Source organism: Coffea eugenioides, chromosome 3 (assembly GCF_003713205.1).
Source record: "Coffea eugenioides isolate CCC68of chromosome 3, Ceug_1.0, whole genome shotgun sequence".
NCBI classification, from domain to species: Eukaryota; Viridiplantae; Streptophyta; class Magnoliopsida; order Gentianales; family Rubiaceae; genus Coffea; species Coffea eugenioides.
The window spans coordinates 44,960,610-44,976,216 of record NC_040037.1 but is presented as its reverse complement, the minus strand read 5'-3'; the positions used below and the strand labels follow the sequence as shown (position 1 = coordinate 44,976,216).

Here is a 15,607-nt window from a genome sequence, read left to right as displayed (position 1 = left end):
TTGAGTCTTAAGAACCGAAATTAATTTTAATTAATTTAGTTTTAACTCCTCTTGGGGCCGGGGCGCCAAGTTGGGGTCTCTCGGTTAATCGTAGAATCTGACTGCCTGGTTCTGATTAAGTGTTTAAGGGGGGAATGGGGAGTCCCCGCGGGGATTCGGCCTATAGTTCGTGCTATTCGGATGGGTGAGCCAAGCTCTCACCACTTCTGCCATTGCTACCGGGAGGGGAACACCGTGGCGGATTCGCTAGCGGCATATGGGGCCATGTCAGGTACTCGAGTTATTTTCACTAAGGGCTCACAGTTGCCGACTCGTACTAGGGGACTTTTGGCTTTGGATCTGCAAAATTTTTGTAACTTCCGTTTTGCTTTTAGGGGCTAAGGCTTTTGCTTTATCCCAGGCTATGTTTTCAATCTTTCATTAATAAAATTTCCTTTTAAAAAAAAAATTAATTTAGTTTTAATATTTCTTCTTAACTAAACGGTTTCCTTTTAGAGGTTGTATCTAATGATACAACTCATACAACCATTAAGTGCCCATTCATTTTAAAAAGGTGCATATTCATGAAGAAATATATTTTCAAAAGACATGACATTTCTTTAGGGGTATTTAAACGTTATAAATAAGAGTGTCCAAATATCAGAAAACTTGCTTTGACTTCTAATTTTACTATTCTTCTACTTCTTTCAAAACGATATTCTCTAAAACTGTTCTTGAGAGAATTTTGGCATATTAATGTGTGGAAATTCTGATTGGCTTTGTTATTCCTAAAAGGAATTGTCACAAACTCGATAGTAGAATAATGGAAGCAAATTTCCTTAAAGAAAATGAATCTTCACGCCAAAGTCATTTTCTATAGTTGCAGTTATTACTATTTCCTAAGAGTGTCTGTGTACGGTCCAAGGTCCCATAGACGTTGCCATTATATTGATGCGAGAATCTGTCTTTGAAGCTCATATTTAGTTTAGTCCTCTTTGTCGTATTGGTGTCATGGTTATCAACCCTTTACCTGATGAACTCGACTCTTTCACAGTTATCAACCATCTTAGAATCTTTGGGCCTCATCCATACGTCACTGAGTCCCCATCTTAGGATGAGTCTCGTGCGCGCTATTGGGTCTGACGATCCTACAGATTGTGCCATTATCTTGATGCTAGAATCTATGGAATTCATTTTAGTTATTGTCCGCTTCGGCTCGTTAGAATTCACAGTTCTGTTTTTTTTCAGAGGCGTCTCACAGGTAGGGGCAGAGCTCTTACCGTATAAATTAGACTTTTTTGATAGCTATATAGGAATTTATGTGGGATTTTTGGGCCTCATTTTTCATTTTTGCACCATGTGCTGAATGAGTTATCAAACTATTCATTACTAGATTCACACTTGGCCTTTTAAGAGATTGTTCGATCTTTGTTTTCTAATTAATCAATCTAAACATGAACAAGTTTTTTGTTTAACGAAATTTTGAGTTTGGCTTGATTAATATAAAATTTGTAACTTGTTTGTGAAAGTTTGAACTACTCGAACTTGATTTATGCTCGAACAAATAAAATCTCTCATGTGAGTTCGATTTAATAAATAAGCAAGCTAAATTTGAATATAATTTCAAGTTTTTTAAAATATTTAAACAAGTTTCAATATAAGAATGTTCAACTTTATTACATTTAGTTGACTCGATGACTTTTGAGTGAAATCAAAGATTCAAAATGGTTAATTCAAATTAAAAATAACCTAACAAATCCAAAATTATATTTTATTTCTTTTTTTTTTTCTCTCGCTTCTGATATGGGACTTGGGGACTCTCATTTACCATCTCTTGTGGTTGCGTCCTTGTAAAGTCGATTCATAATAGGAGCTGAACTATCCATTAATGGAATTAGCCCCACAAGTTATAGAGGTGACCTCCCATCGAACATGTCACTTAGGCACGTAAGTTTTAGTCATCCACAAGTTTTAGAGGTACTTTCTATCAAATGTGGCATTTAATTCATGCACTCCCTTGCATAAATAGAACTATAATGCCACTTAGACCACAGCACTTAACTCGAGCATTCCCTTGCATAACTGAAACTATAATACCATTTGGACCCAGCCATACCCCATGCAGAAATCGTGCGAAAGTCGTTTTCGATATCAACTGTAGCGCTTGAGGTCCCAGGGCTAATCCAGTAATTTTAGGCTGAGACAACGGATTCAGAAGTGATTAATTCAAGGCTTTTTTGTGGGATTGTGGTGTGGGGGGGGGGGGGGGAGGGCAAAATTTCATACTTCTATTAATCATAAGAAAATCAGCTTTACGAAGGGAATCTTTCCCTAATGCATCAACAATCACCTCTAATGATCTAAGCAATCATCGTACACATCCTATAGACATACAACAATACAAAAAAGAATTTCTATACAATTCATTACTCAACCATACAAGCAATCCAAATGTAATCTCCCCTCCGATTTCAACTCCCAACTTTCCTGAGTTTGCGGAACCTTTGGTCAAGATATTATGGAGATTGCCTCAACAAGCAGAAAGACTTCTTAATTCTTTTCTGCCACAGTTGCCACATAGTTACTGCAAGCACCAGTCTTCTCAGTTTTGCACTAAAAGATTTCCAATAAGAATGCTTACACCACCATTCCTTTTCCTGACTCCAAGGTAAGAGATATCTACACATCAAACATAAGAATGCTGCACCTTAATCCCACACGCATCAGGAAAAGGCACAAGCAAAAAACAAGCGGTCTAGGGACTCATCTGCCAGGACACATAAGACACACCTGAAAGAGACACAATAGTCATACCCCATTTCAGCAGTCTATCCTTAGTCGACAACTTCCTTTTCAACGTTAACCAGATAATAAAAGCATATTTTGGCAGACTCCCTTCACCCATACCAATGTGCCGCCCAAGGTATGTATCATTCCCTTTCGTCTCCTATTGCTGCAGTGGGACTTGGGGCATCTCATTTCGTTTTTACCCACACATAGTCGAGAACAAACACTGCATAACCACCCAAAATCATAACATCCACTTTTTTGAGCACCCTTTGGATTTGGTATATAATGTCCCCACATCAATTGTTTTTGAGCCATTAAACTATCTATACTCGTGCTAACCAACTATTAGTAACTATTTAGTAAAGAAAACACACATCTGTTTAAATCTAAAGGACCAAGCCTGACTTTGCTGTTAAATTCTTTTTCTTTTTTTTTAATTTTCTCCCAGCATAAATAAAAATTATATAAACAGACATAATGATGTCCTTTCAATCAGTATGTGCTGTCTCTCCTTTTTCAAAAAGCTAAGGAAGATATTGAACCAGTTTGGGGCAGGTAAGATAGTGTTTTGGTATTATTACATAGTTATTGTATATTTTACATGACATGGTTTATGTAACATTATTTTGTTGTTTGTCTGAATTTTGTTCATGTATATCAAATGAACATGCGAATACAACTATATTTATAAGCATACATTAACTACTATAAGAAATATAGCAACCATGTCAATTGTACCAATCTCTTATTGAATATTGGATTTAAGGCCAGTGCGACTGTGGTTGGATTCAGTTTCCTACTATTCTTGTAGTTGTCATAGCCTATAAAAACACAATCTTGATCTTTAAACAAAAATTGGTGCAGATGGATTAAATATTTCATATTGTGATTACGTACTATCTTCAATATATAAAGCATGAGGAGGGGGTTAGAGGTTAAAATTTTGTGTCATTTTTTGGTTTTTCAATTTTATCCTTACAAAAGTAAAGATTTACTAAAGATAACTATTTAAGTTTAGTAACTTCTAATAACTTCCACTTATAATTTCTATTTTTTGTTTGTTTGCCAAAAAAACTTCAAAATTCTAATAACTTCCATTAATTTCAATAAAAATAATATAAATTTTTTCTTCATTTGCGCACCCATAGGTGAGCTTTTCCTTCTAGTACCCTATAATGAATACGTCACCGCACTGACATCAGCTGTGCTGGACAACTCCCATAAATACGACTACTGCCCTATGTCAAAAGGGATAATTTCAGAAACCTCCCCTGAGGTTTCTTATAGTCTCACTCACCTCCCTTAAACTTTACAAAATATCAGATACCTCCCTTGTCAGATTATTGGGCCCTATTTGTGATATCATTGATGGCAAATTGACAGATATACCCTCATAACTTATGATATATTTTGAAGCTATTTTGACAGAATTAGTTAAATGAGTAATAGAGATATAACTTTTGATATAACTTATGATATACCTTCTATTCCTCTTTACATTTTTTATTCGTAGTACAATCACCAATGAAGAGTTTAGCACTAGTGTTACCTTTCTCTAAAGTCATGTATTTCATGTTTTTTTTGTAAGACAATTATCTAGTGTAACTCATTACTTATATTTGGGTAAATTGGTTTTCAAAAATTTAATGACGTAAATTGTATATTACATCATCTCATAAAGTGATGCGACACAATTTGGGTTATTGATTTTTTTGAAAATCGGTTCTACCTAAGTTTTGGTATTCAAATGAAGCTTGTTGAATAAATTCGACTAACTACAGTGTGAATTAATTTTTTTTAAAAAAAAAATCTCAACTAAAGTATCTAGCACTAAATGAAATGAAGTATCTTGCTACTTCATTTCATTTTCCACAGAGAAAATCGTAAAAAGAGTTATTAAACTATTGAGAATTTGGTTATTTGATCGCTACACTATTTATTTAACTGCAATTGCCATTCACTCAATTAACCAAATAGTGAAATTTTTTTTGTGACTTAAATAGTAAAAATTTATACTTTTAATCATTCAAATAATATTTTTTTTATGACTTAACTAATAAAAATTTATACTTTTAATCACTCAAATTATAAAACTATACATTTTTTTTATATCACCAGAAGTATGTTTCAATTAATTGAATGATCATATTAGCTAAATAAATGTCTAATAGCTAAAACAAAAAAAATATAAATAGCATTGTAACATTGCTTGAAGAAGTCATTTGCATTTGTCTCTATCTGATTCAACTTATTACTTCTTTTTTTTGCTTTTACTTTAGCTCAAATTGTGGATAAGCAAAAAGGGCATATGTGGAACACAAATATCATCTCACTCCTCAAAATATTTTTTTAATGCTCATTTTTCTGACATGTGCTGATCTTGTTACTCCAACTATAAGTTCAGGGGAGGTATCTGATATTTTGCAAAGTTTAGGGGAGGTGAGTGAGACTATCAGAAACCTCAGGGGAGGTTTCTGAAATTATCCCATGTCAAAACAGTGAAGGAACTACAGCACAAGATAGTGATTTCAACAGGCTACAAGCTTAGGATTAGCTTACAAAGGATTTGGCAATTGACACACAAGTCTTAGCCATCAAGCCATGTCATTCAAACTAATAGCAGCAATCTTAGCCCATTTTCTAGTTCACATCGCAGCTGGTGCAGCAGCTTCTGACGATGTTGGGTTCATCTATCAAGGATTTCAATCATCAAATCTTAGCCTGGATGGATTAGCCAAAATCACCAATAATGGCCTCCTACAAGTAACAAATACCACCATATCACAAACGGGGCATGCCTTCTATCCTAATCCCATCAATTTCAAGAGCACGTCTAACGGTTCAGCTTTCTCCTTTTCCACCCAATTTGTGTTTGCTATGGTACCTGAACTCGCGGTCGTGACCGGTCCGGGAATGGCTTTCGTGATTGCACCAACAAGAGGCCTTCCAGGAGGGCGTTCCGTACGGTTCCTCGGCCTCTTCAATGGAAGCACCATTGGAAATCGAACAAATCACGTTTTTGCAGTGGAGCTTGACACTTTCCAAAACGAAGAATTTGGAGATATCAATGGCAACCATGTTGGTATTGATATTAACTCTTTGAGATCTAATGTATCTCGGCCAGCAAGTTACCAAGCTAATAATAAGATTTCATTTGACAACTTAACTCTTTTCAGCGGTCAACCGATGCAACTTTGGGTGGAATACGAGGGGGTAGATAGGAGAATCAATGTTACATTAGCTCCAATAGCGGATTCTAAACCAAAAACTCCTCTTCTCTCTTTGTCATATGATCTTTCAACAATTTTACAACAAACCATGTATGTTGGTTTTTCTGCATCCACTAGTCCGATTGAAGGGACAGCTCATTTTGTACTGGGATGGAGCTTCAAGGTGAATGGTGATGCACAAGCACTTGATCTCTCTCGGCTCCCTAAGCTACCTCGGTTTGGACCTAAGAAGGTGTCTAAACTTTTCACGGTGGGATTGCCCCTCATTTGCACACTTTTGTTGTTGACTGTAATTTTTGGATTAGCATATTATTTAAGCAGGAAGTGGAAGTTTGCAGAAGTGCTGGAAGATTGGGAGCTTGCCTACGGACCTCACAGGTTCAAGTATAAAGATTTATACATTGCTACCAAGGGGTTTAGAGAAACAGAGCTGTTAGGGGAAGGTGGATTTGGCAGGGTCTACAAAGGCGTTTTGCCAACCAACAAGGCTGAGGTTGCTGTCAAGAAGGTCTCTCATCAAGCAAGACAGGGAATGAGAGAATTTGTAGCAGAAATCGTCAGTATTGGTCGCTTACGCCACAGAAATTTAGTATCGCTCTTGGGTTATTGCCGGCGTAAAGGAGAGTTACTTTTGGTATATGAGTTCATGTCCAACGGTAGTCTAGACAGGTTTCTATACAACCAACCCAAGTATACACTCCACTGGAGCCAAAGATTCCATGTCATCAGAGGTGTAGCATCCGGATTACTCTATCTACATGAAGAATGGGAGCAAGTTGTGATCCACAGAGATGTAAAAGCCAGTAATGTACTGTTAGATGGTGAACTGAATGGACGATTAGGAGATTTCGGGCTGGCAAGGCTATACGACCACGGAACTCTCCCTCAAACCACCCATGTAGCTGGATCTCTTGGCTACCTTGCCCCTGAGTATAATAGGGCAGGGAGGGCCACAACGAGCACTGATGTGTATGCTTTTGGGGCCTTTGTGCTAGAGGTTGCCTGTGGAAGAAGACCTATAGAACCCCGAGCAGCACCAGCAGAGAACATCATTTTGGTTGATTGGGTATTTTCGTGCTGGAAAGCAGGCAATATTCTCCGGGCAGTTGATCATATTTTGGGTAATGAATATGTGAAAGAGGAAGCAGAATTGGTGCTGAAACTCGGCTTGTTATGCTCTCACTCAGAACCAGTGATTAGGCCAAGTATGAGGCAAGTTCTTCTGTACTTGGAGGGATCAGTTACCTTACCAGATTTATCATCACTGGCCATCGGTATTTGTGGTATTGGTCTTGGCTTTGCCTATGGTGGCTATGAAGATATTAAATCGTTATCCTCATCTTCCACAGGCAAATATTTCTCTCATTCTGTGGCAGAATCTCTTCTCTCTGGTGGTAGGTGATTAACAATATCTTTCTGTGCGTTAAGTTTGAAAAGAAGCGCAAAAAAAAAAAAAATGAAGAAGAGCTTCTATTCCTGTGATTATTTTCTTTAAGTCGCTTTGTTAAGTGTGATTTTATGTAATAGTGCATTCAAGTTTGCAATGGTTTCTTTCCTTGTTTATGTTGTCTGTTTAATTTTGTGTATTTTTAACATGAATTAAACAGCTATGCATAGGTTAATAATGAAATACTTGCACTTAACCAGTCGGAGAAGCATCCACTAAAGGGGTAGCGAAATCATACCACATACCCATAAATAAGCGCGAAGGTAGCCATTATGTTAGAATAATGACAATTTTCTGTGAGCTCATTATGTTTCTATGGAGCTATGATAAGAATAATAGCCTTCACAATGTAATCACAGAAAAGAAGTTAATCATGACAAAAGCTTAAAAGCTATCCGTTTAATTTGCCTGGAACCAATATAAAAGAGGCACAGTACATTTAATATCTAATTATTGTTGTACTACTATGAAAAACACAACTCGGATTTGTTGCATTTGCACGTGGCCAATTACCGAACAAGTCTGGTATTTGGACGTTTCCCCTGTTAGAGAGCACCTCCCATTTTCCAGCATCTTACGGATCACAGGAAAGTGCTAGACAATTCATCGGCATGATGAATGAGAAAAGTCATTGGACTAGGAAAACTCCTGTATATTAAATCGTATCAACTCATAATTGAGTGGCCCACTCTTGAATGATGGCCGCCGCTAAATTTAAAGTCATATGAATTAGCGAACAAGTAATTGATGTATAAACCTCAATCTGAATCCAGGACGTACAAAGGCATTTCCTTGATTAGCTTTTGTTCATGAAGAGTTCAAAGAAGTTGTGTAAAGATTTAAAAGGTATACAGAATTAATTAGATCAAAATAATGCATTGATATTTTCTTTGAAATTTTTTTAATTGTAGATAGAATACGAATCTTCGATCTAAATCAAAGAGAAATTTAGTTCCTTTTTTATGGCCAAACCTCAATAGTTTTTTGTTCATCCTCTATTGAATGAGTTTTTTTTTTTTGGTACTTGCAATTATCAGCACGGACTACTGTAACTGCATAGGGCTGACACACACATAGCTTTCACCGCGACTTTTGGGACCTAGCCAACGGATCCAACATGTGGAAAGTCAAGAGCAGAGCAGTGAGAAACCTGGACTAAATTTAACATTTGAGAAACCATGCTTAATCGGGAGTTAATTACAACTAATGTATATCTTATTTTTCACTTTACTACTTAACCTTTTATTTTTATCTTGACTCCTATAGGACAAAATTAACCTTTCAGTATTCTAACTTTTTGTTTATCTTTTTTCCTTTCTCCTTTTTCTCCCTCCTTTATTTACTTTTCTCTTTCTTCTTTCTTTTCTCTTGCTTCCTCAACTAAAAGTTCATCTCAACGGATAACTTTATTTAAAGAGTATAAACCTATCACTTACCTCATCCTTTTGATGACCATTTATTGTCATTTGTAAAACTAGAAACTTCTCCACCATTATACTGCCTATTTCCCTTCTCCCCAAACTCTACATTCACCTTAAATTCACATCCTTGTTAAAAGTCACATTCCAAAATCAACATTTTCGATATAATAATATCTTTTTACCATACCTAAAGAAGGGCTGCACCAATTTTGCTTAAAACCCCAATAGAAAACTTGAGTTTTTGAAAAGTGATGTAGAAAGACCAAACCTGTTAGCCCTTCATTTATTTGTGAAATTAAAAAAAAAACACGTTTGATGGTTAATTGTGCACTTAATTTGTGAATATTTTTCCCATTATTTTGCTAAAATATGGTATTAATTGCGAGATTCTATTTATATTTGGCTTTTGGTGTTCTTTCTAGGAATTTGTGATAAAAAGTAGTAAAAAGTGCATTAGATGAGAAATTTCCAGAAGACTTCGTTTTCCAAGGCACGATCACATCTTATTTTACTATGAAGTCCGGAGTCCGCAGGACACGAGATGAATTTGTTGTTTGATAAGTAGAGCTGTAAACGAACCGAATCGAACCGAGTATCTCATGTTTGAGCTCTGTTCGTTAAGCAGTTCGAACAACGTTCGTGTTCGTTCGTTAATTTTCGAACTCCAAACCTGTGTTCGTGTTCGGTTCGTTAAGTAAAATTCGTGTTCGAGTTCGAGTTCGAGTTCGGCTCGTTTAACATAAACGAGCCGTTCGCGAACATGTTCGAAATGCTCGAATCCAAATTATTTTATGCCTTAAATATGCCATGCAAATTATTAATCATTCTAAAAAATAATTAAAGCACTAAGTGACTAAATTCTATTATTTATTAACTATATAACTAACATTAACATAAAAACAACAAATAAAACAAAGAAATTTGCCCTCCAAATATAAAAGTCCAGCCATAAAATTAACCCTAAATTTGTTAAATGATAATTATGTCTATGTTCGCGAACGTTTGTTAAAACTCGCGAACATGTTCGTGTTCGCGAACGTTCGTTTAGCATGTTCGCGAACGTTCGTTAAAACTCGCGAACATGCTCGTGTTCGCTCGATTATTAATCGAACAAAAAAATTCGTTCGAACTCGGTTCGTTTAAAATTTCGAACGAGCCTTTCACGAACACGAACGAGCCGAAACGAACCGAGCTACCGAACAGCTCGGTTCGTTTAACAGCTCTATTGATAAGGAAGTTTGCTACGCCTCTTGGTTGTCCATATTGGTCACAGAACTGGAGATCCTAATTGGATATGATGTGATATAATTTATTTTGAAAACCAATTGATATATTTGGTTGGTTAGTTTATTTTAGGTAGGAGCCTAGAAAGAAAAAGTCATCTTTTCCTTATTAGCATTGGAAAAATGTGGGAACAAGGGGGACTTTTCTACTTCGTCTTTTTGTTCGACAATTCCTTTTCTTCTCTTTCTCTTAACAATAAACCCTAATATTTGTTGTGGTCATGATTCCACTGTGAGGAGTGGATAAACTCTCTTTCTAGTTAGAGGATAATCAAAACTTTGGTTCAACAATATTGTGAGATCTAATTTTATTTTATTGTTTCATTTATTTATAAGTACTTATATATTCTCTTTTCATTATCGAAATGATTGTTTTGATTGAATTGAATAAAGGATCCCTATTTGGTTTGACAAAATAATCTACTACGATTTAAAATATCAAATTCGTAATTATTTGATGATTTTAGTTTTGTAACGAGTGATATAATTTGATTGTATTAGAAACTCTTGAATTTATGTCACAGAAATATATAATCTAGTTTAAATGAACCAAGCTTGTGTGTTTGTTGGTTAAAATTGGTAACTTCTCTAATTATTAATACTATCAATAGGTTAAATCCTAAGAGCTTGTTTAGAGTTTGTTAATTGGCAAAAGAAATAGTCACAGAACTTGTTGTGATTATCGAAGCAGTAAGGAGAAGCAGATTGTCAGAGCTTGTTGACAATTATAACCAATCTATTTATAAATAAATGATTTTTGTTTTTGCATCAATGAACCAAAGTGGAAATTAGACCTTTGACTAGTGATTTGTCTTTTATTAATTTAGCTTTATTTAATTTTGCATTTTTCTTTATTTAATTTGATTAGTTGGATTAATTTCCTACCAATCCCCCATTTTATTTATTGTTTCTCTAAGAAAATAAATCACCTAGTCCTTGTGAATACTACCTTACTCACTGTTATATTTGAATTTCATTTCTAGGGTAGGAATTTTATTTTTACTAGTTTGACACCCAACAAATTTTAACGCTGTTGCCGGGGACTGGTGCGTTATTGATTTATTTTCTTTGGATTTAAAATTTTTGTTTTTCCCTTATTTTGTTGCTAGTTTATGGCTTTCAATACTCAACCCTTGGTCATATATAGGATTTCATAAGGTAGGTGCCTTTTCTATTGATCAATGTTTACATTTTCTAGCATCTTTTATGGAAAAGTTGGTTGTAGGCCAAGTGCAACAATTTAAAACCATTGAAATGTGTTATGACCAGGGTTATCCAACTAACATGTGTCCTACATTACAAGATGACTTGGATTTCGAAGTTTATACTGTTGGAGAATTCCCAATCTCTCTCCAAAGGGTGTATGATCCTTATTCAAACATGTACACTCAAGTATGAAGGGTCAACCCCAACTATAGTTACACAACAAGGCCACCAATTCCATTGCAACAACCATCATCCACACCTGTTATATTTCTTGAAGAAATTAGTAAATCACCAGCTGCTAACATACAATAATTTCAACAGGAGACAAGAACGAGCATTCGAAACTTGGAAGATCAAATGAGTTGAATGGCATCTAGAGTGAACTGATTGGAGTCTCAAATTTTTTAAGAATTGCAACTCACAGACTATTGTCAATCCCAAACAAAATATGAGTGCAATTACCTTGAAAAGTAATAAAGGACTATAAGAGTTTCAAAATATAGGATTTAAGCATGCGGTTGAAGAGGAAGTTGAGAAAGAAGGAATAAGACCCCAACGTCAAACCTTTCCAATGAAAGAGTATAGTGAACAACCCCTAATTGTGGTGATACCTCTTTCATTCTATAGCAGATTTGCAAGATCCAAGCGAGAGGAGGAAGAGCAAGAAATTTTGGGAATGCTTCACAAAATTCAATGAAAAAATCTGTATGAGAGAAAATGATTCATTTGTACTACAACAGAATTTACCTCCTAAGTGGGAGGATCTAGAAGTTTTTCAACTTAATGGCCGGAAAAGTTAGGAATTATAGTGACCAAACATCTTGAACCAGGAAACAAAGTGACTCGTCTGCTTAAAGATTACTAGCACGAGGAGGAAGTAATGAAAAAAAAAACTAAAAGGTTTTATCCTCCTAGAATAAATATGGTATCATCTTGCCAAAAACGTTAAAAATAATGCTACTTTAAAGGCAACCCAAGAGTTTCAATTTTTAATCATTTTGTGTTTTTATTTCAAGGTTTTGTGTGAAAGTTAAGTTTATTTCATTTTCTTTTGATAGAAGATTTTTTTTTGTAGGCTGCTGGCGCACTTTATGACGTTTTCAATTTGAATGACTGCAAATTGTTTGGGCAAAAGACTTTCTATTATAAGACTGCCCACGCTCTATACTGAGTGCATATTGATGTTTTTAAAACCTGATGAAATAAAGCATGATCATGCATTACAACAGGAGTTATTAAAAAAAAAATAGTTTGGATACGGTCTAATTCTGGATAATAGACTTGGACATATATCTCTTAGTTGATTTTAGATTCTTTTTCTTATTGTCATTTTTATTTAAACTTTTCCCTTTTTACTGTAAAGACCCTAACTAATCTCTTTTCTTTTCGTTCCCAAGAGCAGCCGACCACCTTCACAAATTAAAACGAAACGAGCATCGTCATGCTTAATCATCACCTATAGTTGTCCACCACCTTCACCGAAGTTTCTATTCATCGCTCCTGCTTGTGTTCGTCAGTTATCATTGAAGCACGAAGCTTCATCGTCGCTGGTTCAGTGGAGCAGCAGTCAATTCTTTCTTTTTGGTCGGCCATCAGCGATTCCTTAGTTGTCACCTCTGATCCATTCGTGTGTAAGTCCGGTGGTTGCTACCAGTGCAATCTTCTTCATCAGCAATTTGGACTCTTCCCGACCAGCCTTTCTTACAATTTCATTGCCGACAACAGTAGCAGTTTAGAGTAAATTTTATTGCTCAAATTTCATAATTGCTGAATACTCATGCAAGTATTATTCTGCCCCCGGAGATGGGATCTGGTTCATAAAGTGTTGATTGGTTATCAATTGGATAGTATTTGTTAATGTTTGTCTTCTGGTTAATGCATATCAATCATGGATGTTGACTCGTGGAGGTTGTTGTTGACTATTACTTGAGGTTGATGAATTTTCATTGTTAATTGCTTATCAATTCTGGTTGGTACAATTGCTTGTGGGTCCATCGGTTGTTGATTTTGGGAAGTTTGGTTATTCGTGTACTCTTAATCATTGGTTATCAGTTGTGGATATACATGGTTGTCGGTTGAATGGATTGATCGTGTTGGCTATATATTATTTCCTCCATCTTGACTATCTATTAATTGCTGTCTGTTGTTGCCTCTTGAAAGATTACAATGGGCTGTCAAAATTAATTATTTCTACTGGTGATTGAATTTAGACTCTCTAGTTGATTTGTTGCTGTTAATTCTGCGATATTGGTCTTGGATTAGTTAATTGCTTTGTTGAATTATGGCCAAGAAAAAGACAGTATCAAAGAAACAAAATAAACTTCCAAAATGTTAGCTTTTCCATTTGGGTGCACAGTTTCGACACATCGATCACCGGTTGTCCGTCACAATTCTGTTATGGCCCAAACCTTGGCTGCCTATTTTGCTCATGTTGGTTTTCAGCCCTCTGTTGCCCCGAGTGCTTGGCTCAATAATTAGGGGAGTCCTCTTATTCCTTTTTGGCTCTTTATTTTTATCCATTGAGGACAATGTCCGATTTATGTGTGGGGAGGGATATTTAAAGTGAAAATTACCAAAAAAAATTTATGAAAATTTATAAGTTTTTAATCTGGTTTTGGAGCTTCTTTTATCTTCTGAACAAGCAGTCAAGATGCAAATATGAATAGTGTAATATTATTGGTTTAAGTATTATATTTTCTTGCAATTGACTTGAATGAAGGATGTACAAGATTTGACATATTTAATTCATATGTGAGCTTTTGAACCTAAGGAGCACTTACAATTATATTTGCTCTATTTTCTTTTATTAAGTGATATCATATATGGTTTGATTATTTTAGAACTTACTTTATTATGCATATTGATACTACACTTGAATTTGATGCGTTAAAATGACTAGGGCAATTACGATTAACACCTTTTGACTTTCTAAAGACCTACCTTGATTATGTTTTCCCTTAATTAACCATGTTTCATCCTTGACCTTTTTTTTTCAATAGCTACAAAAGTTACCGGAACCTTTTTGTGTAGACTTTTCTATTTGAACCTTGAGTCGAAAGAACGTTCTAATTTCATTGCATGAGGAATTCAAACTACTACTACAAGGTGATGATTGAAGTTGGCAAGTGTATATGTTTTAATATTGTTCGAAAAAATTTTGAAGGAAAAAAAGAAGAAAAAAAGGAAAAAGTGAAAAAAAAAGGCAAAAATATGTTGTGATGTGTTCTTTTAAATGTTTGTTGTGTTGTGGTAGTCAGGAAAAGGCCTCAGACTTGTTTGCACTTGCCGGGTTGATGAAGTTGCTAATACACCTTGGAACCATAGATGCCTATAAAAGTAGTAACAATTTCATGCAATGTTTTTTTTTTTTTTGCATTCCTTTGATATATTGACACCTAAAATTTTCCTTTTTATCCTACCTTTACCCAAGAGCCATTACAACCTGCATTGAAGACCCTTTGATTTATGCACTAAATCTATATTTAGTGATGGAGATATGATATATTAGTAAACTTATGGTAATGTCATTTGATGGTATTAATTTGAGTGTTAAATGTCCATTAAATATTTGAGTGCTGAGTGTATACACTATGATTCATGTGAGGGTTGTTATGTCTTGTGCATCCTGATTTTGATGGGATTGTTGAGAAAATTTGATATTTGTACTAGTATATTGTGCTATGAAGTGTTTGTCATCTTGATTATGACTTTTGGGATTTGGTGTGGGGGGATTTGTTAGATGGTTATGCACTTAATTTATGAATACTTGTTCCATTATTTTGCTAAAATATAGCGTTAATTACTAGATTTTACTTATATTTCGTTTTTGGTGTTCTTTCTCGGAATTTGTGGTGAAAAAATAGAAAAAAATGCATTAGATAAGAAATTTTTAGAAGATTTTGTTCTACAAGACGCAACCACGTCCTATTCTACTGCGAAGTCTGCAGGACACAAAATGAATTTCTTGTTTGATTAGGAAGCCAGTTACGCCTCTTGGTTGTCCATATTAGTCATGGAATTGGAGATCCTAATCGGATATGATGTGATATAATTAATTTTGGACACTAATTAATATATTTTGTTAGTTAGTTTATTTTAAGCAGAGTCTAGAAAGGAAAAGTGATCTTTTCCTTATTAATATTGGAAAAATGTAGGAACAAGGGGGACTCTTCTGCTTCGTCTTTTTGTTCGAAAATTCCTTTTCTTCTCCTTCTCTTAAAATAAACCCTAGTATTTCTTGTGGTCTTGATT

At 35.1% G+C, this 15,607-nt stretch overlaps 1 protein-coding gene across 1 annotated transcript; it reads left to right on the top strand.

Moving 5' to 3' along the window:
• The first annotated feature begins 5,370 nt into the window (after positions 1–5,370).
• On the top strand, positions 5,371–7,456 carry LOC113765420 (L-type lectin-domain containing receptor kinase IV.1-like). The gene has a single exon (XM_027309589.1). It carries the CDS (start codon positions 5,371–5,373, stop codon positions 7,399–7,401), a length of 2,031 nt encoding a protein of 676 aa, XP_027165390.1. The 3' UTR covers positions 7,402–7,456.
• Positions 7,457–15,607: the final 8,151 nt, after the last annotated feature.